At 41.5% G+C, this 27,867-nt stretch overlaps 2 protein-coding genes across 5 annotated transcripts; one reads left to right on the top strand and one right to left on the bottom strand.

Moving 5' to 3' along the window:
- The first annotated feature begins 291 nt into the window (after window positions 1-291).
- Window positions 292-14,762, top strand: zgc:154006 (uncharacterized protein LOC563016 homolog). 2 transcript variants are annotated; one of them, XM_031281348.2, is made up of 9 exons: window positions 292-535; window positions 2,286-2,862; window positions 4,284-4,487; window positions 4,567-4,728; window positions 8,560-8,714; window positions 11,079-11,321; window positions 12,116-12,287; window positions 13,015-13,056; window positions 13,647-14,762. In XM_031281348.2, the coding sequence occupies exons 2-9, from the start codon at window positions 2,314-2,316 to the stop codon at window positions 13,746-13,748; spliced, it is 1,629 nt and encodes a 542-aa protein (XP_031137208.1). In that variant the 5' UTR covers window positions 292-535; window positions 2,286-2,313; the 3' UTR covers window positions 13,749-14,762. The 2 variants fall into 2 exon arrangements, with proteins under 2 accessions (XP_031137208.1, XP_031137207.1); XM_031281347.2 differs by having other exon boundaries at window positions 11,061-11,321; window positions 13,647-14,760.
- Window positions 14,763-15,368: 606 nt separating this feature from the next.
- Window positions 15,369-26,210, bottom strand: nr2f6a (nuclear receptor subfamily 2, group F, member 6a). Of its 3 annotated transcripts, none has more exons than XM_036005768.1 (6): window positions 25,327-26,210; window positions 24,179-25,000; window positions 22,031-22,125; window positions 19,879-20,213; window positions 18,953-19,199; window positions 15,369-17,904 (listed from the first exon to the last, which is right to left on the bottom strand). In XM_036005768.1, the coding sequence occupies exons 2-6, from the start codon at window positions 24,445-24,447 to the stop codon at window positions 17,630-17,632; spliced, it is 1,221 nt and encodes a 406-aa protein (XP_035861661.1). In that variant the 5' UTR covers window positions 24,448-25,000; window positions 25,327-26,210; the 3' UTR covers window positions 15,369-17,629. The 3 variants fall into 3 exon arrangements, with proteins under 3 accessions (XP_035861661.1, XP_031136865.1, XP_035861660.1); XM_031281005.2 differs by having other exon boundaries at window positions 19,879-20,216; window positions 25,327-26,209; XM_036005767.1 differs by having other exon boundaries at window positions 19,879-20,216; window positions 24,179-24,952; window positions 25,327-26,209.
- Between the last annotated feature and the right edge of the window lie 1,657 nt (window positions 26,211-27,867).

Here is a 27,867-nt window from a genome sequence, read left to right as displayed (position 1 = left end):
GACAAACTCAGACCTCAAATACATTTTTCACATGTGGCCCTAATCCTCTTCCGTACGTACCTATATACACTATAAAAGTTCAGAGAAAAAAAAAAAAAACTAAGGTGACATCTTCAAATTCTTAATTTTTGTTCAGCCAAGAATACATTTCTATATATGTAAAAAGTATACATTATGTTATGGTTTGTTCAAACCTTCCTAAATGAACTGGACTGAGAGTAGTCTTTACTCTTTCCTTTGAAGCTAGCTGTAGCCTATAGAGGCTCTATAAGAGACCACGTGACGCCGCCGGGTCATTACCGGGTGAACTGTGCTCCCGCTGAGACACACTGCCCCTCTGCAGCTTTCATTTACGGGCTTTTTGTTAAGAAAAAGTATCCATCATGGGAGATGACTCGATTTACGATCGTCGCTGAGGAATAAAAAGGACAGTGTGCTGTTAAAGAGGAGACTCACATGAATGACGCGACTTCAGATCAGCTGAGCGGGACGGGTGCCAAGTTTAGGGGAAGGTTTTCTATAGTAGCCTACCTGGGTAAGTTTATACTCCTATAACTGATCATTTCATTGTTTAAGTTGTTATAAGTTCCAAATAAATGTGTCATTTTTTTTTTATTGTTGACCAATTCTCTGACCTGTTGGATGTTTGCAGAAGTAATAATAATGGAAGTTAAAGCATGCTGTAGATATCAAACAGTTTTATATCTATGTTGGAAATGACTAAAGTGGTCAGATACACTTGGAATAGAGAGTGGACAGAAGCTCGATATTCAGTCTGAAGTTGAATTTAATCTTTATTTGTTTTCATGTACTGTATTTTGTCTAGTTTAGATGAATTACGATTAAAGAACAAAGAGAGGAAAGTTACAAATTACACGTTACTATTTATTCTCTTTACTTATTCTTATTTATTGTTTGTTTATAACTATATTGAGTGTTTTGTACTTTTCCCATATTCCTTGCCGCTGCAACAGTGTGAATTTCCCCATTGTGGGATTGATAAAGGATTTTGAATCTTGAAGTTATCAAGAAAGAAAAGTTCTTTCTGTTTAGTTTATTCTGACTTTCTGAGAGCAAAATTGAAAAGTAATTTAACCACGCCAATGATTAAAACAAACAAACAAACAGTTCTGCCACACCTGACTGGTCTTATTTTGGAGCTTCCCCTTTTCTCTGAGTGAGCAGGTGCCCACAGCACAGGTAACACAGAGCAGGGGAAGGAACAGGGCTATGCTTCTCCTCCATGCATGGCTGCCTCTGATCTGCTGTCTGTCTGAATTATTGAAGCCTGTTGGGTTGTGTTCCTCTGGAGTGATGAAGCGTGAGTCTGCACTACCGGGGAGAGAGAGAGAGAGAGAGAGAGAGAGAGAGAGAGAGAGAGAGAGAGAGAGAGAGAGAGAGAGAGAGAGAGAGAGGGTTTAGGGATGGGCTGAGGTGAATGAAGGGCAGAGAGATGCATGCTGGACACTGGTGGAAGAAGTATTCAGATATTTTACTTCAGTAAAAGTAGTGATACCACACTGTAAAACTACTTTGTTACAAGTAAACGTCCTGCATTTGAATTGTTACCTAAGTAAAAGTATGTAACTATCATCAGGAAAATGTAGGATAGTCAAGTTTTAAAAGTTTTAAAAGTAAAAGTACTCAATGCAGAAAAATCCTCACATTTCAGAAACTGGAAAAGATCCAATTCTGTCAGTCAGTGTTTAATCAGCTAATCATTTCAGCTGGACTTATAGGCCTGTATATTGTTGAAACTACATCTAGTTTGTGTGCAAAAAATCTTAATGTGTAAAGTAACTAGTAACTAAAGCTGTCAGATGAATGTAGTGGAGGAAAAAGTACAATATTGCTCTCTGAAATGTAGCGGAGTAGAAGCAGAAAGTGGCATGAAAAGAAAAGACTCAAGTAAAGTACAAGTACCTCAAATTTGTACTTAAGTACAGTACTTGAGTAAATGTACTTTTAATGTTTCATTCCACCACAGATGCCGGACAGCAAAAAGTGCTCATACCCAAATTAAGAAAAGTGCTGAAAGGTCTAAGCAACAGGCATTTAGAGGCATACTATTTTATTTCCTGCATTCACATTTTCAATTTCAAGAGTCAGATTACTTATCAAGGCATCACTCCAGAGGATTGAGATAACTCAATGTGTCACCTTCAAAACTGCTGTTAAATCCTTCACTTTGAAGTGGTCAAACATGTATAAGTGATGTAAAGTGATGACAAGGACGTTGCTTTTACCATAAATAAATGTAATCCTATTTTCCCTCCCTCCTCTAGGTGAAATTGCAGTGATATCCTCTAAACCATGTATGAGTCTCGGTACTACGATAGCCCCCCTGTGTACAGCCCGCCTTACAGCACTCACTCCCACAGCTTCTATCCCCCAAGGAGCGTCCGCTCCCCCCAGAGCCAGTATGTCCCCTACACCTACGATGTCCCTCCGGGCTCCAACTACATTGAGGAGAAGCCTCAACACTTCTACCGCTGGTTTTCTCCTCCTGGTTTCGTCAAAACCTTCCAAGGAGCTACAGTCCTCATGTGTTTCCTCATCTTCGCCTGCGTGGCTTCCACCTTGGTGTGGGACATGAATGGATTTGGGTACGGGGGCTACGGTGTCGGGGCTACAGGGAGTATCACGGGGGTGGAGTCGGGATATTATGGAGGCAGCTACGGCTATGGTAGCTCCTATATGACGCCACAGTCTGCCAAGGCGGCCATGATTTCCGTGGTGGCCATTAACTTCCTGGTTTCGCTGGGCTTCCTGGTGGGGAGTTTCTCACGGTCACGGATCATGAGGGGATGCAGGTTCTACCTCACCGTGTTCATTTGTGATATCATCTTAGCTGTCCTTCAGGTGAGTCTCACCAAATGTTGATTGCCTTCTCTTGTCAGGATGACTTTAAACATCACACACGGCAACACGCTGCAGTTAGGTGAGGGTTAAGTAGGTGGGAACAGCAAACAGTTGCTTGTTACACATCCAGCACATGAAGAAAATATGCATTTGGAGTCATATTTCTGGCCATCTGATGAATTTGATTCTACCAGCTCCAGAGGGAAATATCTGTCTCTCCAGCTGCTAAATGCTCCACTATGTTCACCAGCTAGTCGTTAACTGTCTGTCTGCTGTTTGATCCTGAGCAGGTAGCGTAAAGTCGGTTTATAAGAGCTTTTTTTGCAGATAGCTGCTTGCTGTCTGGAAACGAAGTCGATAAAAATGGTGAGAATAAACCAAAATAATAAAGTTGAGGCCAGAAAATTTAAAACTATGAGCTAAAAGAGGCTAACGAGCTCCGCAGTGCTGAGGGGAACTACAGATTAAGGTGATAGTTATCTTGGGGTTCATCACTACAAGTGACCTCTTTCCCATTACACATTTGATCCATTGTTTATGTAGCCTATGTAAAAAGATTGATTAGCACAACTTTAAGCTTGATGTTTCACTATTAGTGGTGTCATGATTCTCCAAATCCACGATTCAATTTGACTTTTGATTTTAGAGTCACGATTCAATTACATTTTCGATTTAAATATTTTCTTTTCAGCAGTGACGGCAATGCCACAATAAGAGCCTCGAGATGGCAGGAGGGTACTTTACAACAAAAGTTTCTTTCTCAAAATGAACGAAGTGCAATTGAATGCACTATTAGTTTAACGAGGTGAACATGAACGCACAATGGAGTCCTGCTGGAGCCCACATGCTTTACCTTCGTTGTTTGTTTCCATAACTCGCTCACAGGGTAGGCAAAATGTTGCCACACCGGTGACTTCAGGGAAGCAGGAGGATTTTCCAGTTCTGTTTCTCCGTTATCTCAGACTCAGGCAATGGCCATGGTGTCTGGAAAAGAGCAGCTGTAGGCTACCACTAAGCTAACGTTCCCGTTTGTCTTTAGCTGCATGCTACCAGCCGGTAAGCTACACTGTGTCTGTTTTTTTCTTCAGATATGCGCAAGTAGGCGGGGGAGGAGAGAGAAAAGAAAATACTGGGGGAATTGCCGATCCCCATTTTGATCGATTTTCGATTTTAAAATCAAAATCGTGACACCCGTAGTCACTATCCACCCCAGCGTCCTGTTTCAAAAAGAAATCATCACATTAAGGAAGTCATGGGACATGCAGAGTTCAGAGTTAACACTGAACTAACTATGCATGGCAGAAAACTGACTGATTACATGAGAACACTGGTTGTGTCTCATAGGCGGAATCATTCAAAGATAACATGGAATGCATTTAAATCATTACTGTGATTAAACATGCTTCTCTTTTGACTTCAAGGGCATCATCGACATCATCTTTGTGATCGGGGTGAACCCGATGTCTCAGAGCTCACAGAGCATGCTGTACAATCCCATGCTGATGATGTGCCAGAACATCCAGGGCAGTCCCAGCCTCAGCGGCAGCATTGGGGCCGGTTTTCCTGGGGGGTTCCCCATGTACAATCAATACCTGCACCACTACTGCTACATGGATCCCGAGGAGGTTAGTGGGATTATTCCATTTTGTTTTAATCTTTTCTATTTAATTCCATCCTGATCTATGATTTACTCTCTTTCCTCAGGCGGTTGCATTAGTGTTGGGGCTGATGGTGGTGTTGGCCCTGTCCCTGTCTGCTTACTTCGCCTACAAGACCCGCAGCAAGATTTGGCGCCATGGCAAAGCTAACATCTACTGGGACGAGTCGCTGCTCAGGTCGTCAGAGGGCCAGGATGTACAGGACTGGGTGAGTAATGTCTCTTATGTTTTATCATTTATTTCTTCATATTTTAACAGAGGATGAATGGGGGATTTTGTTTGTGTATATGAGTGAGTTCTGATGATATACTACTTACAGTAAGTCCACAAAAGACTTGCAGTTTACGTTTATTTCTATTTTTCCTTCTTCAGCCAGACAACCAAACAAAAGCTTACAATCTCATGTTTGCTCTTTTCAAGTTACCTGCACGTTTAAAGCTCAGGGTCGGTATATACGGATCGTGAAGTCTCTGAGCTCTTACCTAGTGACCATTTGGTTTTATAGACTCACATGAACCCGCTGCTGTTGACTCAGAGAACGCTGCTGTTTATCTTCAGCACACCCAGGTTTCACTCTGTCTGATCATTAACCAGACCAGTGATAACAGCTGCATAGAAACCAAATAAAAAAGGAGCAATGAGCAATGCTATACGATTTCCTGTTAAAGGAAACAGGTCAGGAGGAATTAAGAGCCAGGTTTTAAGTTTCAGGTCGTTTGAGCAGATATTGGCACGCGTGTTTTTCCTGCACACAGTCATGAGCACGCGTTTTCAGGATGGACTGAATCATTTGAAAGCAGTCAAAGAACGTTTTAAAGACATTCGCTTAAAAATTTATGTTTTTCTTAAACAGAACCATTCAGACAATTACTAATTATGTGTCCATATCAATGGGGACGTCAGTGCTGACACTATTCTCTATATAATTAACGGAAAATTATATCTTTGTCACATTGGAACATTTGTCGTATTACATTGCGTAAATCCAACATCATTTGGAAACATTAGGAAAGGTAGCAAACTGGAAAAAAGAAAAAAATCCGATAGCAGTATCTGTTTGTACAGGAGCTTATCAATACTTTGGTACTGACCAATCCGGAACCGGTACCAGTTTAGTATCGGTTCTCGATACCCATCCCTACTTTTGGCAGCTTTGGTAGCTTTGTGATGCTGTTATACTGTGGATAGGTATGGGTAGGGTTGGGCATCGTTTTGATTTTAACAATTCTGATTCCAATCTCAATTCTTCCTATCGATTCCGGTTCTTATCGATTCTCTATGCTGATTCTTTGAGGGTTGGAGTTGAAACATTTTAAAACATTTTGATTCAGTGGTGATTTACAGTTTTACTGGGCTTTTGCAACGTAAAATAAAGCCACACTTTAGAGTGCCGCTTACTGTGCTCCATGGCTGCAACGCAACAAGATTCTGGAAGTACAGTGGCCGCTACGGAAACCAGGGGGGTGCGTGTTAAATTTGGAACCGATCGGATTCAAAACGAATCAAACCGATTCCAATAAAGAAACGATTTCGGAATCGTAGTTGGAACCGTTTCTCGATGCCCAATCCTATGTATGGGTGTACAAAGCAGAAATATCTGGCGACAGTTTGAGAGCTGCTGTCTCAGACCGTCAGCACTCCAGCATTTAGCAGTATTCCTGCTGCTGTGGAGCCCTGTGAAAGCTGTGCTGTTTGTACTTCACAGCGGTAGCTTCATGTGGTATTTAGCAGTGATTAATCTACTACAGTCACAGTGTATCATGTCCACCATGACTCATTATGAAAAGGGAAGAAAGCTACTCAATCAGTTTATCCAGCGTTCCCTGGCCTACATACGGCCTATCACTGCAAAGGGTGCAACGAGGCACTTTATCGAGATGCAGGCCTTATTCTGGGGCACTCTTGTATTGCAGTGAAGATGCTTGCCTTGCAGGGAGGCATATATAATGTATGTGGCATGTATAATGTATAAAAAAGGTTGAGTTGCCTCAGTGTTGCTCTGTGAATCCCTTCAGAGCGTGGTGGCGCTAAATGATTCAGTATGCAAAGGGCTGCTGCAGATTAGACTCCTGGCAGAGAAGTCATTTTCCTGTGTTTTGTGCTACATTTTTATTTAACAGAACTTGAGAGAAAAGGTTGTAGGATAACTAGATAAAAACAAACTCAATAGGAGAGTTTAATGGTATTTAACAACACACAATTAACAGTTTGAGTCGCTTATTATAAATGGGCTCTGGAAAATTGTGATGCCATTATGAATGAGAATAATCAGCAGATTAATCTGTAATGAAAAGAGCCACTGAGCTCCCTCTCGCCATCTTTAGAGCACATCCAGATTTCCTTGTCCCACTTCTTTGGATTATCAGCAGAAAGTGTCAGTTTCACACAAACACTGACCGGACCGTCACAGTCCAGGCAGCTTTCTGGGACTTTCTCTCCACGTAGAGGATCATCTTCCTACTCCACATTCAGCAGATCTATTTCACAGGCCTGCTTTTCTTTCTCCAGACATTCGCATCAGCTCACTGGAGAAATAGGTCAAGACTGGAAGTCATTAATGATGCATTATACAGTAAAACAGATTACATGAGACATAATACAGCTTTTGTGTTTGCTATACTTTGTATATCATTTGTTTTCTTATGACCATGTGTTTTATTTTGGTGATGCTTCCCCCCCCCACTTCTGTGGCTGTAAAGGGTTGTAACAGTGCTGTGTTGTGCTGTGCTGTAGGTGTTAAAATTGTCTCTTTGATAAGCACATCATGCTGTTTTTTCTGCAAAAGAGGTGCTCTCAGTTTACCTGATAGTTCAGGAAGATGGAACAGCAGAAATGTTTGTTCCACCGATTTCACTCCTGTCTCAACCTTTCTCTGTGCTCACACACACACACACACACACACACACACACACACACACACACACACACACACACACACATGCACTCCTCCACTGGTAACATGCGTTTCATGTCAGACCCAGTTCAGAAAATTGTTTTTGTGTGTTCCCTTTAAATTAATTAGTTCTGATAGTTGTTGAAAGAAATTGAGTTGAGACACTGATCAGGGGAAAGGGAATTCTGCTCTCCTTTTATTTTAATGCAGTTTGTCACAATGTCCAAGGCTTGTGTGTTTGTGTGTGTGTGTGTGTGTGTGTGAGTGTGTGTGTGTGTGTCCTGTATCTGTCTAGCATGCATGTCTGGCAGTGACACAGGCTCTCTCATACAAGTGTTTTTGAGCGCAGTGTGCTGTGCAGCGTAGACAGCTATAGCACTCCACTTCTGTACTTCATTGCTTATGTGACAGATTTAGTGCAGAAAGGTTTTTTTTTCTTTCCAGCATAAAAAATGCATCTGACGTGGCCGGGTTAGCTCAGTTGGTAGAGCGGGCGCACATATATAGATGTTTATTCCTCGACGGAGAAGGTCCAGGGTTTGAGTCCGACCTGTGACAGTTTCCTGCATGTCTTCCCCTCTCTCTCTCTCTCTCTCCCTTTTCACATCTCAACTGTCTGATCAATTAAAGGCGGAAAAAAAAATGCATCTGACTCGCCCTGAGGACTTTCTCATATGTATCATGAAGCTAAATATGGCATTATGTGTCAGAATATTACAGTGTTTTCCCTGGGTTTGTGGAAGACTTAAGGTGCAAGTATTTGGCGGGGGGTTTAGGGGTCCTCCCTTAAAAAATGTTTACGTTTTTCAGTAAAAAAAAAAATCCAATTTCACAGCTTAAAGACAAAACTTGCTAGAGAAGTCGACTGCGGACCGACTACAACCATTAGATCTGAGAAAAGTAATTTAGTTTTTATGCTCACATTGATTTTACATTCATTCGCCTTAGGTGCTGCCCAAAACGACTTGGGTGCTGCCCGTAAGCCTTATAGCCGTAGGGAAAAGCCTGACAATATAATGTGTATTTTCTGTTTATTGAAGATTTTCTGTCTCTATTACATCTCAATCTAATGATCTGCACTGCGGTGGAACAAACCTCGACATTAAATGAAGGCATTCTGATTTCAGTCTCCTGATATTGTCTTAGGTGAACCATGTTGGAGAGGTGCGCAGCACCCAACAGGCACCAACTGTTGTCATATCAGAGAGAGCAGCACCTGACCTGAGGGCAGAGTACAGCGTGGTCTCCTACGGCAACGGAACAGTCAGCATCCACAGTGAGGGAAATTATAAAAGCAACAGGTGAGTGATGGTCACAGCTGATGAGTCTGACACAAGAACACCACCGTGCTCAAAACACAGGAAATCATGTTTTTTAAAACCTTTGTTGTGTTATATATCTTTTTGTGCACGTTATAGGTTTACAAAGTGAAAAAGCCCAAAGTCCACCCCAAAGGGACTTACCATCTCCAACAGAAAACACTGTTCACAAACTGCTCCAAACAGCTCTATTGTAGTCCAGCCTTTACTTCAGAGACAAACGTGGTCACTTTGTAACACACGTTATAATGCTCGCCTAGCTGCTAGCGTGGCATGCCCTCATACTCTGCTTCTGACTGGCTAGTAGTCCTTACCTAGGTACTGCGCATGTGCGACTCCCAATAAAGATGGAACAGAAGTGAGATGCCTCACTCTGTAGCTGAAACAGAGAGCTCAACACACAGGGTGAAAAGAGGAGCTGCAGCAATGTTCAGTACAACAAAAATATGGTGTTTTCTGAAAATTAAACCACATAAACCTATTCTGGTACAACCTCTAAATACAATTATGAACCTGAAAATGAGCATAATATGAGCACTTTAAACCAAGGACCCCTTAACTGAAAAAGAGACAGAGCAGGGACCCCCTACTACATATATTGTAGAAAATGAAGTTGCATATTAGACTGGGCCTACAATAAAGTGTAGAGCGGTCTAAGGCCTTTATACATACCTTTTTAGTGCATAGAATACTAAGCTATTAAAATAATAATTGTTGGTATGATTTAATAAATCATGTTTTAATGTTAACCATACATGTGGCACAGTGAATCCTTAGGATGAACTGGATCTGTGGATGACTACCTTAGTGACTACCTTAACTATAGGCTAGTAAGCCTATCATCAGTGGAGATTTATATTTGCTAATAATATGTTGGATTCATGTTAAGACATTTTAATTTGAAAAAACTTTTTATTGTTTTTGAATTGGAGGGATTTTACTTGCTATTTGTCTGATTTAATGGCTTATTGTGTACAGAACACGTGTTGTGCGGCTGATAGTTATGTTTAGAAGTCAGAGAGACTAAATCCATTCAGATTACGGATCATCTACAGTCTGTCAGCAGCAGAGCATTTTAACACCTACTCTGTCATAATAACAACTGGAGACTGTGTACAAGCTGATATATGGGTCTGATAACATTTTTTAAATCAGAATCTGCCCTAACAGGATGTGAGTGTTTCTGTGACTTCCTGTGCAGCCTGAAGGCTGCTGGAAACGGCTATTAACTGTCCGACTTGACTGCAGCTTTTTGTCACCACCCCCCTGCTGCTGCTCTCGTTCACTTTACAGGCGAGGCGCAGCTCATCGCGAATGAGCCTAATGTTTCAGGCAGAGGAGCTGCAGCGATGGGCAGTGAGAGAAACACAATATGTTTTTTGAACATCAAAGCATGTAAACCTATTCTAGTAGACCCCAAGAGAACAAATATGATGCTGAAAAGGAGTAAAATAAGGGCTCTTTAAAAACTCTACTGAAACTCAAAGTACTTGATATTAGAGGTCCAGGCCCGGATATACTAAGGCTACGTTCAGACTGCAGGCAAAAGTGGCCTAAATCTGATTTTTTTGCGGTCAAGTGACCAGGTCAGACTTCTTCAGAAGTAGTGTGAACATTCAACTCTTGCCCAGATCTGATTTTTTTCAAATCAGATTCAGACCACTTCCATATGTGGTCCATTTTTTCAATGTGGCCGCAGTGTGAACAACCATGGCGGATTTGATGCAACTTTTACGTCAATCTACATCGACATTTGTCACAATTTTACCAATTTTGTGTTAGCCCTAGACACAGACCGTAAAATTAAAAACTTGACTAGGCCTACAAAATGGAGAACAGTGATGGAGCAAGTCAATGGAAGGAGCCATAACCCCGCAAAAGGCCAAAATAGCCAATTTGGCTCTCTTTCTCTTCATTCTTCTCCTCCTCTGCACCTGCTCATTAATGTTACGGCAGCCATTACACAAACATTTTGAAATAAAATCCCAAATGCTTACTTCCTCCATAACCTCCCTAACTATAGTGCAACAGCGTACTGCGTCTGATGTCATTGTTATTGTTCTTTTGCGCATGCGGGTCAGTTCGAAACCGCAAACAGTTCACACTGGAATCTGATGTAGGCCACAATTTAAAAGGTGATGTGAACAGCCAAACAAAAAATTGGATCTGAGCAAAAAAATCTGAATTAAGCATTAAGACTTGTGGTGTGAACGTGAGCTTAAACTCTAATAAATAAAATAAATAAATGCAACATATATGAATGTGGCTGTAGACATTCTAGCAGAAATACACAATCAATCATCTAATACCTGTCTTGCTTTTCCATACTTTCTCTGCTGACAACAGTAATGGTCGGGGTGCTGAGCCTCTGTGCCAGAACAGCAGGGTCACACTTGGCTCCAACAGCTCCTCAGAGGAGAGTGACAGCATGAGGAAACCTCCTCCTTATCACAAGGAGAAGGAACAGAAGAAGGGCCGAGAGCCCAGGCCTGCTGCTCGGGAGAGGATGGAGTCCCCGTGTGAAACCGGTTACACCACCGGAGACACTGGCAATGAGCTGGACCGGGACCACACAGCTAACCTTTACAGGTGCCTGCCACTTAATACTGCAATCTTGGTGTGCTTGTCATCTGAGGAAAGCACGTTTATTTGTACAGCACATACTACGCGGGGGCAGTTCAAAGTGTTTTTTCATAATTCATTAAAGCAAAATACAGGAAATACAACCCAAAGCATTCAAATACAAACTAAAATTGTAGAAGCCATTTTTTTGATTTAAAAAAGTATCATAGTGTCACAGCTAAAAATTGGGGCGCCTATGGTACTTAAGTTTAGTGACTGTAATCCAACTGAAAGACCTTTATTAAGTGAGTTTCACTGAAGGGCTGTACCGTCTAAAATCTCGCTCAGATGCCTTTCCTCCCTGTAAAATAACAATATTATTTTTTATATTGTTTTGTAGTACAAGGCAGGAAAAGGCTGAGTTTAAAGATGCTGAATATCATCTTAAATGTTGGCTATCAGCAGCATGAAGCAAGACAAACTCAGTGTCAGTTTTAAAAACCTCTTAGTTGAATCCAAATTAAAGTATTTAGGACTATTCTTTTTCTAATTAATCACAGTATTAATGGAAAGAATGTGCCATGCCCTGAAAAAGTATTAATGTTATTTTTTAGAAGAAAATGCTGTAATACTACAAATACTGGCCAGCATCACTACTGTCTTCAAGACAATTTGGCCAACTCTTTCAATTATTTTTAAAATGTAATAGTAGTAAGAAAACAAGTAAAACAATGCTCATTCCCTTCTCTTTTTGACTCTGCCTCAATAATAGTTTGAATGTAATAATCATTTTATGTCTTCATGTTAATCTCCCACTCCAGGCTGTACCCAGAGATAATTTCAGACGAGCAGCGCCGCCAGTACAAGAAGGAGTTTGACATGGATCTGGCCCGCTATAAAAGCCTTTGTGCCGAAATGGATGACATCAGTGACCAGATGCACAAGCTGAGCCGAGAACTGGACATGTTGGACCAGGGCTCCATCAAGTACCAGGTAGAGAAAAACAGGAGGGAGGAGTGCAGAGTGGAAAAATCCAGGACCGACTGCCAGGAGAATATAGAGTCATAGCTGTGCCTTTTAATTATAAGAGCTTAGATCATCCTCAGTGGGAGTCCGTTGGACTGCCATAGAAACACAAAGCACTGAAGTCGCACCAAGCCAGATACAATTTCAAAATTGTCTTGAAACAGGTTTCCATGGGGTCTTAAAAAGTCTAAAATTTCAAAATAAAAATGTTAGGCTATACAAAGTCTTAAATTTGCTGAAGTATTGTGTTCTAGGTCTTAAATAATTTTAAACAGGTCTTTATTTTCCTATGTCCATGTAACCCTACCTCTTATGCTGTTTTTATTTATTCCGTGGTGTTGTAGTTCTTTCTTTCACTAGTCCAAATATAATTTTGCTGTATTACGACTACAAATGAGACCAACATGCAACTTATATTGCAGCCAATCAGCTTTTGTGTTATTGGTGTGAGTCTCTTTCGGATTGTACCACAGACATAAAACCGATTCTATTCTTCAGCTATGGGGAAGTGCAAGTTTAGCGATACTTGGCTTGAAAAAAACAAAATTTAGGGCTCAGTTGATAAAGGTCTTAAATTTCATTCATAATGGTCTTTAAAAGGTCTTAAAAAGTCTCAAATTTGACTGGGTGAAACCTGCAGAAACTATGTGAAAAGTCAGCACAATTCAGTGAGAGAATTTGTATTCATTTTCAGGGTGTGGCAGACGAGTATAACCGACTCAAAGAACTGAAAAGGGTGAGTGAAACTAGATCAGTGGTCTCATAATGCGAAATTAAAGGAATAGCCTTTTGGGGAATATGCTTATTTCCCTTTCTTGCCGAGAGTTAGATGAGATTATCACCACTCTCATGTTTGTAGAGTTAATATGGAAGCTACAGCCATCAGCTGTCTAAGCTTAGCATAAAGACTGGAAGCAGGGGGAAACAGCTAGCCTGGTTCCGTCCAAAAGGAACATTTCTTGGCCGGGTGCAGTGACTTCCTTTAGTCTCAGCTATTACCCAGTTACCAAGTTGCCAAATTTAAATTGCAACTGAAATGGAATATAAGTAAGTAAGTAGTCTAGTTTAGCACATAAAACCCATAAAACTGGGCAGGCTAGCTGTTTCCAGCCTTTATGCTAAGCTAAGCTAACCATCTCCTGGCTGTAGCTTCATATTTAACATACAGATATGAGAGCGGTATCAATCTTCTCATCTAACTTTCTACAAAAACAGTGAATGGGCGAATTTCTCAAAACATCAAACTATTCTTCTACTAGTATTGCTATTACTACTGATAATTTGGATTGATTAATATCCGCTTGCTTAAATTTCTCTTTCTTCTAGACATCAGACTATCAAGCAAAGAAGAAGCAGTGCAAAGAACTTCGGGAAAAACTTTTCCACATCAAACGTCTGGTGAAAATCTTTGACCAAGGTCTTTGTTAGTATAGTGTGTCTTAATAATCTGTCCAAACAGCTGAGGATGAACACTGACAGATGTGTGACCTGGCTAAAGAAACAAAGATTGATCCTCCATTTTCTCTCCAGTTTTACTGCTTTGCTGTTTGAATAGTAACGGTTCAGCACAACATGACCCTCATCCTGGCCTCAGTCACTGAACCTTGAATGTTTTTGACCCGAATGTTTACAACTTCTGTATTAATTTTGCAGCTGTGAGAATGGATTACTGGCGGAACAGAGTTACTGGTAGACTTTTCTCTGCTTTGCTGTAACAACATGGCACTGTTAAAATTTTATTTTGTTGTACCTCGTGTTGGATTTTACTTTCAATTTGAATTTAATACTGCTTAATTGTTCCAGAATGTTGTAGTATTGGAATTAATGAATGTCAGCTTTTATACAGAAAGAATGTCATGACTTAAGATATAGCAACAGAAATGGGAGAAATATATATTTATCAGGTTCATACTTGTATTTTGGTTTTCTACTAGAACATGTTTATGTGCTTTAATGTTCAAGAAACACATTATTTTTCTCATAGTGTCTGTATACCTGTATTCACCCTCTGTCTGAAACGCTCCGTTTTACACCTGTCAAAAAAAAGCCCAGTCTTCTTTGATTGGTCAGCGTTTTCGTGTCTTCTGCATCTGCGTCTCTGCACCGTCATTGCAGCCAGGGAATGACTGTAACAGCACTTTAGCGGCACTTTATACCTAGATATAGTTGGGGTTGGGTACCTAAACCCGGTGCTACTATGGCACAGATGCCTAAACAACCTCTCATTTCGGTGTCACTTAAATGCCTGCGCTGCCCTCTGATGCTCTGGAAAAGATGTTAGAGACAACAGAAGCATCGCTGCACATGACGCTAACAAGTTAACACTACACTTGGCAGCAGGTAACATTAGCCTACCGTTAGCTAGTAGCTGGGTTATACACGGTTAAAATGCTGACAGCTAAAAGGTCTAACGTGTCTGTATTTCACTGTAGAGGATTCCAACAGCAGGACGTACAACAGTCTGCAGCTGCCGTTGTCAGAAAGACAACACAGACGGTGCGTTTACTTGAAACTGGTAAGCATCATGGTGCATTCAAAGTTATTGTAAAATACCCTTTTCCCATCTAGTGGCTGGTTTTGTCATTCAACAGCAATTTACTGGTGAAATAAGTTATCGTTATAAGTTATTGTTAGTACATTTTTAATAAGTCATTAAAAAGCAATAAACAAGCCGTTCCTTAATGTCACTGACTGTTGTCTTGTGCTCTTCCTTTTTTCTTTTTTTAAGTATTGGTTCTGGCCCCGTTTTAAAAGCAAAAGAAACAAAAAACAATACCCAACCCTTTATATAGTATAGTTGTGACATCATAACTGCACGGAAGTCCTGACGGCTCGTTTAAAGGCACCGTTTGTGAATACGGGCTGTGTGCATTTCTCTATGCGATTGAGCGCTTTGATACTTTCACAGTCTTGAAATATTGCTTCATAATCAAAAAAGACATGACATGCCACTTTTTACAATATGGGACCTTTAAATAAATCAGCAGTTCAGACACCTCAGTTTTTGGCATATGAATTCACTTTCATTAATACACTTATACATTTATGGTACATGTTGCAGTGTTTATTTGGCATTCTTCATACAGATGTAATTACAACACATTTTCAAGTAGTTTGAAAAAACACAAAACATAACAAAAGACACACCGTCAACTTTTGATTCTTTTAATAATGTTGCCATACATGTGACATTTTAAAAACGTAAGAACTCAGTAACACAAAGATAAGAAAACATTAATATCATATTTATGTTTTTGTTTTGTTTTTTCGATGATGTGGTCGTGTGAGCTGTTGCCTAAAAGAAGAATAGCCAAACAACTTTCAAAAAGGCCCTGCGGTAGATCAAGAAGCAGAGTTACATCCTTCTACTTTTGTGTTTGAAAACTAAATACAACCGACTTCAGCATTTAGGGTTAACCTTGTTCTTTTCTTTCAAATATTTGACTTGTGATCTTGTAAACTCGCCCTTTTGAAATACCAGTGCGAGGTAAATCCTGGTGGACCAGCGAATCAGGGCCCGTCTTCTTTTAACTTGTCACAGATAGCGAGATGTTTTGGCATCGAACGTCCTCCCAAGTGCAGTTTTTTTTCCCACCGGATTTCCATCCTATACAGTATCGTCTCACGTCATTCACAACAGTAGAGACTGACTCAAGAGCATCTCTGTGTCATATCAGCTGTAATGGCATGAAGATAAGCTTGCTGTTTTGACATTTAAACAGATGACAGAGGTATTTTCATGTAAATACATATAGAAAAAAAACATCTAGGAGCTAACAGTGAAAGCAATACTTTAATGTTTAAATGAACCTTGAGTTACATAACGTAAAAGAATTAAACAGTCTCCACTTAGCAGAGATCCAAAACAACATTTGAACATGCAAAAAGACAAAGCTGGCCTCAATATATACATTTCAATACGTTTTTTTTTTTTGTAAAAGGGATCATTAACCCCAGAAACAGCATTGATTGACGTAAACTGGTATTTAATTAGTAGTGTTGGTTATAAATTCTCTCCCCACCAACTATGACTAATTCTTGAATCTTGAGTTGTTTGTTTTACGAGAACCCAAGTGAATGTCATTAATAATAATAATAATAATAATAATATTAATAATAATTAAAAAAAGCTCGATCCAAACAGTGTCTAATAGCTGAATTCACCTTATTCAGTCAGTCATAACTCATATCCGAAACACAAGTGAAAATCACTTGGGGGATCCTTTTTAAAAAGATACAAGACGAATGTTTGCGATGCCCATTTCATATTTCATATGTGTCCCAAATTTATAATGAATAACAAGGCAATTGTCAAAAAAGAAGGCGGTTTCTGGTGAACAACATTTACAGAGGTTTGTGTTTTGGAAATATCAGACTGAAGCATTCTGATGTCTCGCGAGGTATTAGTCCACTCTCATGTAACTGTGGCTTTTTTTTCTCTGTGAAAACTCTTCAACTACAGTAACAGTGTAGTGAATGAATGTAAATGCATCGTTCACTTTGATGGTCAGGCAGTCACAAGAGTCCGTTCATCTCTTTCTCTCTGCTTTGTGTACTAATTATTCTATTTAGAAACCATCTCTGAGGATGATATGTTAAACTTTGGTGATTTTTTTTCCTTGGTTTTATTTTCTTTCTGTTCCATTTGATCAGCTCGTTGGCTTCATCCTCAGCGTCGAGCTGAGAGAGCAGTGAATTCACAAGTTTCTCTTCAACAACGAGGCCTTTACTTTCTCTTATATTGAGTTCACCGCTGTTCCATTCGGTCCTTTCTCATCATGATACCGTAATGTAATGTTATCAGTTGTGTGGATAAAAAGGTCACTGTATCACAAATGGTGAGCCATGGAAAATGAACCCAGTGTGGGGGAAAATTGTTCTGCCGACTTTCAGCCGTGGGCCAGTTTTGTCCTCTGGATGTATTTGTAGCAGGGTGCTGCTGCCCTCTACATGAAACTGCAGCGTCTTTAGTCAATATGGCATGTTGGTGGTGACAAGACTGGCTGTGGTGGCCATATCGTAGCCCAGCATGAAAAGCTGGTCTCTGGCCTGAGACCTGGCACCAGAACGACTGGGTTGGCAACAAGACAGATCCAGCCTGGCGCTAGCTCGTCTCTCCACTGGAGGCCCGTGTGGAGACAGAGAGCTCGTTTCATGAGGGGAAATAGAGCGCTTACAGTACAGTACATATGACGGCCAGCTGGCACTGCAGTTTGACAACCACACAGATGGATAGTGATGAGTCAGGAGGTTTCCTGTGGGTCCTTGTCGTCACAAATCCCCAAACGGAGACCTCGTCCCTAAAGGGGCTACTGTCCCGGGACATACGGCCAGCTGATGGAGCTTCCGGAGAGCTGCATGTCACGGATCAGCGTCTCGATGGGTGTCTTTCCTACCAGGCGCATGAAAAAGAGCTGCGAGATGAGGCTGGCGGGAACGGCGCGCAGGGCGGGGAGGCGCAGGAGCAGGCGCCCGAAGCGCTGAGGCTGACTTGGGTACTGCATCCTCTCGTACTCTGTCAGAGCCACCTGAGCCTTCTCCTGCAGAGACTCCACGTGGACTGGGTCTGTTAGACCACAGGCGTCTGAGAGGGAGGGAGGGAGGAAGGAAGGAAGGAAGGAGGAGGTAGTTACTTAATAGTGTGGGCTGGTTACATAAAGAGTCGTGATGAGCCGAGAGGAAGGTTGAAATCCCAACAGATAATGGGATAAAATGCCCCTAAGGGGAACACAAAATACACAAATACCTTGCCTCAGCATGTCTACACTATAAAAAGAACACATTTAAAACCTATAAACCCTGATCATAGCTTTAAAGAAACAGCAGGATGGGGTCATTTAGTTTTAAAAAGATTTGAATGCTTTTGAATAAGGCATACCCACTAAGCAATTTGTTTAAGGAAGCCACTTTAAAAAAAAAAAGTCTTAAAATGCATGGTGCTGCATAATGATCAGTGACAGCACTAAATTATACAGCACATAGTGCATCATTGCATTTTCATGAATAAGCCAGGAGATGGTGCCATAGTCGGTGTATTCCCAGATTAGGGTTGCAAGTGTACCTGCAGTTCTCCACACAGATCTACAGTTTTACTGCTGTGGGACTGTGATGTGCTTCCAGACTCTTATTTTGTGTGTGTTCAATTCCTATTCATGGTTATCTATTAGAGGGGCACCCCAACTATTGTGCACATGAAGATCAGTTTCCTAATCGTGCTTAGTCCTCCTCAGCAAGTGGAAACAGTTGTTTAGTGTCTTCTGTGGCTCTGCAGAAGCATTGTTAGGTCTGTAAAAGTAACCCTGATGACATTATCTCAGTTTAGGCTTGGAGACTACAGATTTCTAACCGAAAGCTTGTGTTTACCAGGCAGGGAGGGTCTGATGAAAGACGTTATTAAGTTGCATTATGGGAAATGTAGGATCCAGTGTTTTGGGAGATGCTAGAGACTAAAAGTCAGAATACCTGAGCTACTGCAGCACTCATTTTGACCAGTCTTTTTTTAATCTGTCTCTCTCAAGTCTCTCAATTTTATGGGCAACACTTAATGGCTGGGGTGCCCCAGCGATTCAGTGGTTCTGCAGAACATTGTGTTACAATAACAGCAGATAAAACAGAAGAGCAGTAACAATCACCTGGTGAGAACAGCGCGATGGCCTTGAGACAGCTGTACTCAGCCGAGTCCACCTGCAGCCGGGTCAGCTTGTCCACCTGGTCCTGAAACACCCTCACCTGGTCCATGAAGGACACCACGCGCTCCGCAGACATGGGCGAGGAGTGGAAGCCGGCCGCGGCCAACAGGGGAGCCATGTGGAGCGGCAGGGCCGACTGCGCCGCGTTGAGGATGAACAACTCGCTCCAGCTCAGCCTCAGCAGGGCCACCTGTGGATTTTGTTGAGTGTGTTAATCAGATTGACCTACACTGTCACCATCCATTTTTAATGTTCACTGTATTCATTGTATATTTATGTTTTGATGTAGGCAACCTATCCTGTTTCCAGCGGTGGAAGAAGTATTCAGATCCTTTACGTAAGTAAAAGTACTACTACCACACTGCAAAAACTCTCTGTTACAAGTAAAAGTCCTGCATTGAAAATGTTACTTAAGTAAAAGTATGTAAGTATCATCAGGGAAATAGACTTAAAGCATTAAAAGTAAAAGTACTTAATGCAGAAAACTCCAAACAATCCAAACAGTTGTGTGTTTAATGGTCTAATCATTTCAGCTGGACTTGTAGGCCATTATATTGTTGGGTAGTTTAATTTATAATAAAACATCGTATTTTATAAACTACATGTGTTTTCTGTGCAAACATCTCAATTTGTGAAGTAACTAGTAACTAAAGCTGCCAGATGAATGTAGCGGAGTAGAAGTAGCAAGTGGCATGAAAAGAAAAGACTCAAGTAACTCAAATTTGTACTTATGTACAGTACTTGAGTGAATGTACTTAGCTACATTCCATCACTGCCTGTAACTCTCCTACATTTCCAAGAATTCCATCTGATAACAAGGGAATAACCGCAAATTATGCATCCAAACACATCAAATCTAATCTGCTAACCTGGTCTGACACAGGCAGCTCAGGGAAATAGGGGATGCTTCTGGCCCACTCCACGGTGCTGAAGAGTAGCCTGGCAGCCAGTTCACAGATGTTATCGATCCCCATGGCGTTATCGGGGCCCGCCTGTTGGTTGTACTGGTGTCCAAACCGACTGCTGGGGTACGGTTCGGCTCGCAGCAGCTGGGAAATCAGCTCGGACACCGGCTGACCTCCGCCACTTCCCCCGTTGTTGTTGTTGTTGTTATAGAAGTCGCCGCCTCCGAGGCCGCTCGCGCCACCTATGGGCGTTATAGAGGGGCTGAGGCTCGGCTGAGGGGGGATACGACCGCGTTGAACTGCTGTAGTTTGGTTGGGGTACAGGGGGGGGAGAGGAGAGGAGAGGAGAGGAGAGGAGAGGAGAGGAGAGGAGAGGAGAGGAGCAGATAAAGAGAGGAGAAATAGGTGAAGGACAAGGGGAGGTTTAGGAAGGGATTTGGTGAAGAAAATGGAGAGAAAAAAAAAAAACTTAAAACTGAGTACAGCCAGCGTTGTATGTCAGATTATCAGCAGACAGGCTTGGCACAATTAGGAAACTATTCCCCAAGATTAAAGGAGGCACAATCAAGCCCAGACTGATTCCTCAAGAACATCGTGTAAGTGAGGAGAAAATATTCTTGTGCTTGTGCTCTTCAGGCTAGATGAAGGTTATCTATGGAACTAAAACAAAGCCTCTGAGAGAAAAGAGTTTACTCTCCATTCAAATTTTAAAATATTCATTCTGGAAGGGAATTACAACATGCTGTTGCCGTGACCTTACTGAACCCCAATCATCACACACACACACACACACACACACACACACACACACACACACACACACACACACACACACACACACACACACACACACACACACACACACACACACACACACATTTATTCTGCGCTCCAAATCACCCTTTGAGAAAAGAACATCACTTAGTGTAGAGAAAGCACCGTAGCCGTGACAGACAGCATTACTGCCAAAACCGAGACAGCAGGGCAGACTACTGAACAGAGATACACGTTCATTTGGGGATATTAATTCATGTGGTAAGCATCTGTTCTGATGACGTGTCCTTGAGCAAGACACTGAGTCCACTCCAGCCCCAGGAATGCTGCTTTGTAGCTGACCCTGACCTCTGACCGATCTGCGGAGGTGGTCAAGCAGAGGCAATGTCTCTACAGGGAGCCATAATGTGTCTCATTAGCATGTTTTACCATCTGTGATTATGAAGGGAAAAACAACTCAGAGTAGGGCTGCACGATATGAGGAACATAGGCAATAACGTTACGTTAACGGATAAAAAAAAGCAGATATTTAAGTGTACTCAGTTCTGCATTTCTGCTACTCTCAGTATTCTGCTTAAATACAACAAATTGCTTGTTGAATTTAAAACAAATGAAAGTAAATCATTCCCAATGTGCTTTCTTTGAACAAATTGAACATATGACGCAGCCTTTCGTGATGCATTTATTGTGCCAGTTGATATTGAGAAAAAATATATTTATACAGTGCAGCCCTAACTACTCTACGTCTAAACTACAGGGATTTGTTTCTTTGGATCTATCGGCATGACGTTGAATGATGCTCCGCTATAGGCTCCGACACTTAAGGTGAAATCCCCATATTGGATTCTGCCTGATCAAGCTACCATGCAGAGGGTTTCTGCAACTTCAACCGGAGGCTTAAGGCTCTGGGGCACAGGTGTCTTAGCACTGTATCCCTCTCAGTCACTCTTACACAAGCACTAGATTAAGCCACTTAATACATGGCAGTGAGCTGACACGCATGGCTTGCCTAGCCATGATAGGGCCGAGACAGCCATGTGTGGCATTTTCTCTGCACCATGGAGCTCATGGAGCAGAAGAGGTGAGATAATGACAAAGGCTAATTTAACTAGGATTGATTTTGTGATTTTATGTCCTAAGAGCGGCTTATTTAAGTAATGGGACAACTCTCTGAGGCTCTTCACTGAAGGAAATATCAATTATTTTCATTTTTTTAATACCAATTCAGTTGCGGTATTTGCAATATTGCACATGTACAATGACAGCGTGTCCCACAGTGTCTCCAAACCTTTCCAAGGGATCAAAATGGATGACAGATTTATGGATCAGGGTGGACAGATACCTTCTTTGCGCATGCCAACACGGAAACACTTCTTCAGTCGACAGTACTGGCACTGGTTCCTGTGGTGCTGGTCAATCTGGCACTCTCTGTTTGACCTGAGAACATAAACACATGATGATGGGATTATAGGTGATTGATTATTACCAACCTTCTTTTGAGTTTTAGCAACTGAAATGAATCATTTTGCACCAGTGCAGTTAGTAACAGTCTGATTCAGTGCAGGTGTCGGACTGTATGATCTGCTTTCACCTAAACAAGTGGGTTTCTGATTTTACTTTGTAAAATATGAGAAAAATGTGCGATATGCGATAATGTTGTTGAATATCCCGATAATATTACTTGCGATAAATCAACAGAGATTGAAGTGTACTCAGCTCTGCATTTCTGCTGCTTTCAGTATTCTGCTAAAATACAACAATTGCTTTTTGTATTTAAAACAAATGAAAGGAAATCATTTCCAACATTCTTTTAGTGAACAAGTTGAACACTGAATTGAATATAAAAGGCACCACTGAGAAAAGAATAACAGTTACATTTTAAAATCCAGTTTTCTACTGATAAAAAAATCTCGAGTGTCTTTCGCAATATGTGTAATGCACCAGTTAATATTGCAATGACAATAAAAAAAAAAACAATATATTGTGCAGCCCTAGTTTTCACGCAGAAAACAAACCTATCCAAACCTAATGACAAATGTGTAGCCCATCCTACTTCAGTGCTCACTGTGCTCAGTGATGCAAAGTCTATGCAAACCATTTGAAAGGATGTAAAAAGCTGTTCTGTTGATTATATAAGTATCTACGGCATGATTTAAAGTGCTCCTGAACATTAATATTGCATCAGATTTACCATAAGGCTACAGGCAACGTTAGCATGCTTGGGAAGCAGATGATTGTATCATTCATTGTTACTTCAATCTCATCTCTCCACTGTTCTTATGTGTACTACAACATACTCTTTTAGAGCTGAAACAGTTAGTCGATTAATCAATGAATGCATCAACAGAAAGAACTTTTGAGAATCAGTTCATCGTTTCGGTCTTTTTTTAGCAAAACGTTCCATTCACTGCGTTGCATTGTCCCAAATGCGATGACTTGCTGCTTTTCTTTTAATTTAGAATTTTAAATTGAACATGATTACATTTTGGACTTTGGTCAGACACAACAAGCAATGCGAAGACATCACCATGGGCTCTGAGAAATTGTAAAGGCTTAAACAATTAATCAATTAACTGTAGAAATAATTAGAAAATGAATATTGAAAATAATTGTTAGCTGCAGTTCTACACTCAACATCATAGCTACGGGAACTAAACCTGTATGTGGTGAGTCATTAACAGTAAACAGAGTCATACAACAGTCTTTGTTTACCCTTTTGGATGTTGGATATAGCCTATTATAGACACCTTTATGTATGGTTATGTGTATGCATACTTCATTTCACCTAGAAAAAATACTCAAACGATTACCAAAATAGTTGCCTATGAATTGTTTTTAATCGACTAATCGGTTCGTTGTTTCAGCTCAATAATAGAGACGCCTTTATTGTAGTTTAAATGTTATGTGTGTGGACGTAGACACGTTGCTTTGTGTAACAGCAGCAAAGTTAAATTCAGGAATATTTTGTTTGAAAAATAACTTTCAGATAGAAACGAAAACGAAAAAAATGGCAGAAATAAATCGTGTGGAAAAAGTGCAATAGCACTGACACAAAACTCAACTACTTTCTTAGAACTACGTTAGAACTACAGCAGCTATATTTATGTCTTATGTAAACACAGCAACGCATTTTACACATATAACATACATACATACATACATACATACATATATATACACATATATATATATATACACACATACATACATATATATATAATATATATATATATATATATATATATATATATATATATATATATATATACATACATACATATATAAATAATATATATATATACATACATATATAAATAATATATATATATATATATATATATATACATATAACAATGTGTCGCAATAACCGAAGTAACATTATTTTACAACATTTATATAATACATTATTATACATTTATATATACATACAGTTTTCAGCAGGATTTTTAGACTTTCAGAAAGAAACAATTACCCATAATGCCCCGCTCACCTGCAAGTGTAGCTGAGGTTGCGTCTGACGCTCCTTTTGAAGAAGCTCTTGCAGCCCTCGCACGTGAACACGCCGTAATGTTTCCCGCTGGACTTGTCCCCGCACACCACGCAGTCCACCACGCACGACTTGTCATCGTCTCCGGCCTCCATGTCGCTGCCTCCCGCCTGGGGAGAGCCGTCTTCCTCCTCCCCCCTCAGGTAGCTCTTGTCCCCCAGCCCGTTGGTGCCCCCATTGGGATCTCCCCAGCCCCCACTCACCATGGCCATCGCTTGGTTACCGAACCACGGCAGAAGAAAACTGGACAGGCAGCCAAGATGTCTGGCTGCTGTCAAGGTAACATAAATATATATATATATATATATATAAAAAATAAAAATGAAAGTCTATAGAGTGTTTCTCCCTGCCTGGAGAGAATTAGTAGTTTCTGCTTGCCTGTGCTCTCATGTGTTAAAAAGGACCCTTGGATTATTTTAGAGCATATAATAGCACAACTGAGAAAATAAAAAGTCCTCAGGCTAAACAAGCAGATGTCAATGAGAACGAAAAATAGGCTACAGCATCGAGGAGGAGGGTGTTTGTGCAGAAAAAAACAAGAGCAGTTCAGTCTCCTCCCACTCCACTATGACCTGGAAACAGTCTCAGTGGCAACTTTTTAGTTTTGCATGCCTGTGGATTTCAATTCCCACCCCCCTTTCTTCTCTTCTCCAACTCGTAGTCTCCTTGTGTTGTTGTTATTATTATTTTTTGTGTCCTTTTTATTTGGAGCGATTCCTGAGATGGATAAAGGGGAGCCTGCGCCTCACGTTTCAGCCAGGGAACCTTTCACAGGAAACACAATGAGTCAAACATAAAGTGCACATTCTCCAGCAGAGCAATGGCAGAAAAGATTAGCAAGCAAAATGACATGAGGTGTTAAAAAATCTCTACCACACAGCTCCACTCTCCCAGCTCTGTCTCTGTAGCAACAGTAATGGCTGAAAAAGGACCTCGGTGTAGCTCGCCTTAGCACATGCCTGGAGAGGCTATGACCACCCCTCTTAAAGCACCCCTTACACTGAATTTGTCTTTGCTCGACACTAGTTCTCCTTCATATAAGGCAGCTGTCTACCGAAAGATTTACCTCCTAGAAATGAAGTCAAGCTTACCTCAGTGTTAAATGTGCTGTGTCTATGGCTTCCCTCACTGGAAAATAAATCCTTTTTCTAGCTCTAGACCTTCCTTCCATCCAGCGAGGCTGAGAGTGCAGACACAGCTCTCCTATTCTGCTGTAATCCTCTCAGCGGCTGCTGCAGCATTTTGACCCACAATGAAGACATTCCACATCGTGCCGAAACAAGTTGACGTCCACACAACAACAGCATCACTTTTACGTGGCCGTGGGGGGCTTCTTTCTTCGAGGCACCGCCGGGCTGCGGAGGCAGCAGACGAGGCGACGTGGACCGCCTGCGCTCCCCTCCAAAATACACAAACACGAGTAGATCCTCAACACGAGGAAGTGATCTCTCTCTCTCTCTCTCTCTTCCCTGTTTGTTGTAGCACGAGTGCTCGGTTGTGACGATATCCTGCGTGCTGCTTCCTTCCCGAAACAAAAACAAAAAACAAAAAATCAAGAAAGCAGGAGAGCATCCGTGTGCTCAGCCCTCCATAGTTCCTGTGGTCGCTCTCCAGGCACTCATGCGGTCTTCTCTCCTCCAGCCTTTTGTCAGTGCTTGCCCACCAAGAACTAATGACTTGTGGCCTAGCCCTGTGTGCTGCTTTTCGTCCGTGTGTGTGTATGTGTGTGTGTGTGTGTCTGTCTAAGCCTTTTCCTATGGCTCAGGCGAAGTGGGGGTGGAAGGGACGGGTGCTGCTCTGCCCCCCCCCCTTTCTCTCTCTCCGGCTTCAGAGTCCACAAATCAAATTAGGATTGAAGAAAATGGTCACAGACGGAGACAGGCTGGATTTCTCAGCGTTGGCTCTCTTTTTTTTTTTTTTTTACCCTCCTCGCCCCTCTTTCCCCTTGTCTGTTTTCATCCAACCTATTTGTGTGTGTTTGAGAGCGAGAGAGAGATCAAGCAAAGCGGGGGGGGGGGGGAGAGAGAGGGAGGGAGGGAGTGTGTGTGTGTGCAGAGGGGGAGGGGGCAGCCTGTGTATATATATATATATGTGTGTGTGTGTGTGTGTGTGTGTGTGTGTGTGTGTGTGTTCCCAGGGATTTGACACTGCTATTCAAGCCCTGCGGTTTCCATGGTGCTGGCTGCCTTATATGGCCAATGGAGTCAAAGAGCAAAGAGAGTGGGCTGTTTGGGGCAACACACACACACACACACACACACACACACACACACACACACACAGGAAGGATGTAGAGGATCTCTCTCCTCAGAGATGCAGAGAGCATGACCCCATGGCTTCAAAAAACACCCCGACAATACCAGATTACCCTGAAGCCCTGCAACAAATACAAGCAATCCAAACCCCTGCCTGGCCTTTGTTTTTTAAAAAGCAATTAAATGTTGGGTTGAAAGTTTCAACATTGCAGTACACCATTAAAGAAGCTGTTCGAAGCAGCAGAGAGGTGTGCTTTATTTCTCAAAGGGAGGATATATCGTTCCCACTCGATTAACGCACTTTGATCTCGCTTACGTGCGAGCAGCTCGCTTAAGAACAGCTTATTGTGTGTGGAAATAAAGGTTACCGTTTTTTAGTCATGGCTCATTTGCTCAAGGAACCTCTGTCTCTCAGCGCTTTGGGGAGCACACAGCGATTTGTGTTCGAAGTTACCCAGAGAGGTCAAACCGACTTTCACACCCCTGGCACGCTAAAAAGCCCAGGGTCAAATGCAGATAAAGGAGGAGAGGACGCACAGCAGCCGCGGATAAGAGCTCAAAGAGATAAGTGATGAATCTGCTTGTAAATGTGCAGCTCTTTGGGGTTGAAGTGGGGGTTGCAGTTGCAGATATGGCAAGATGAAAGTGTCAGTCCCCCGAGAGATTCACTATATGCAACTTGTTGTCTTATCTAGAGAGCCTTTACAGGCATTCTTCGTCCCCGCCTTGCACCACAACAAACACTTTTATGGCATTCCTAAATCTAAACCCAGCCCCCCGTGTGTGTGTGTGTGTGTGTGTGCGCGTGTGTGTGTGTTATTGTCCTACCTATTGTGTGGCTAATGGGTCATCAGAGGGTTTTTGTGTGTGAGAGAGTGTGTGTTAATTTGAATGAAAGTCCCTTTTAATTAGGCCGCTGTGCCGGCTTATTGTCACATCTTGTGTTGGGGAAGATTAGTCTTGTCAAATAAAGGGTGCTTGTAAAGGTTTGTGTGTGCGTGGATGAGATATCCACAGAGCTGTTAATCTATAGTTTTGTACATAAGACATTTGAGTAACGTGTTTTTATTTATCGTTTTTTGTTTATTGTTAATTAGTAGATGTCATCTCAGTGTTAATTCCACTCTTACTTCTTGAGTTACGTTTCTGTGTTAATGCATATGTAATCACATGACCTAGTTTTACTGGTCACCGATAGCTGTGTGAAAAGCAACGCCATCAAACTAGCAGTAACATCCACATTGACTTTTATTTCGGTCACGTTTATTTTATTTTTTTTGCTACCCAGCAACAGCAGGCTGGCCTGATCTTATCCCAACTCTGCCCCCGTGCTGATCTCATGAAGTGGCGTATGTATGACACCCCAATTCGTATGCC

The sequence above is a fragment of the Sander lucioperca genome, chromosome 9 (assembly GCF_008315115.2).
Source record: "Sander lucioperca isolate FBNREF2018 chromosome 9, SLUC_FBN_1.2, whole genome shotgun sequence".
In the NCBI taxonomy this organism is placed as follows: domain Eukaryota; kingdom Metazoa; phylum Chordata; class Actinopteri; order Perciformes; family Percidae; genus Sander; species Sander lucioperca.
Note: the sequence above shows the minus strand (reverse complement) of the source record. Positions and strands in the feature narration are given on the sequence as shown.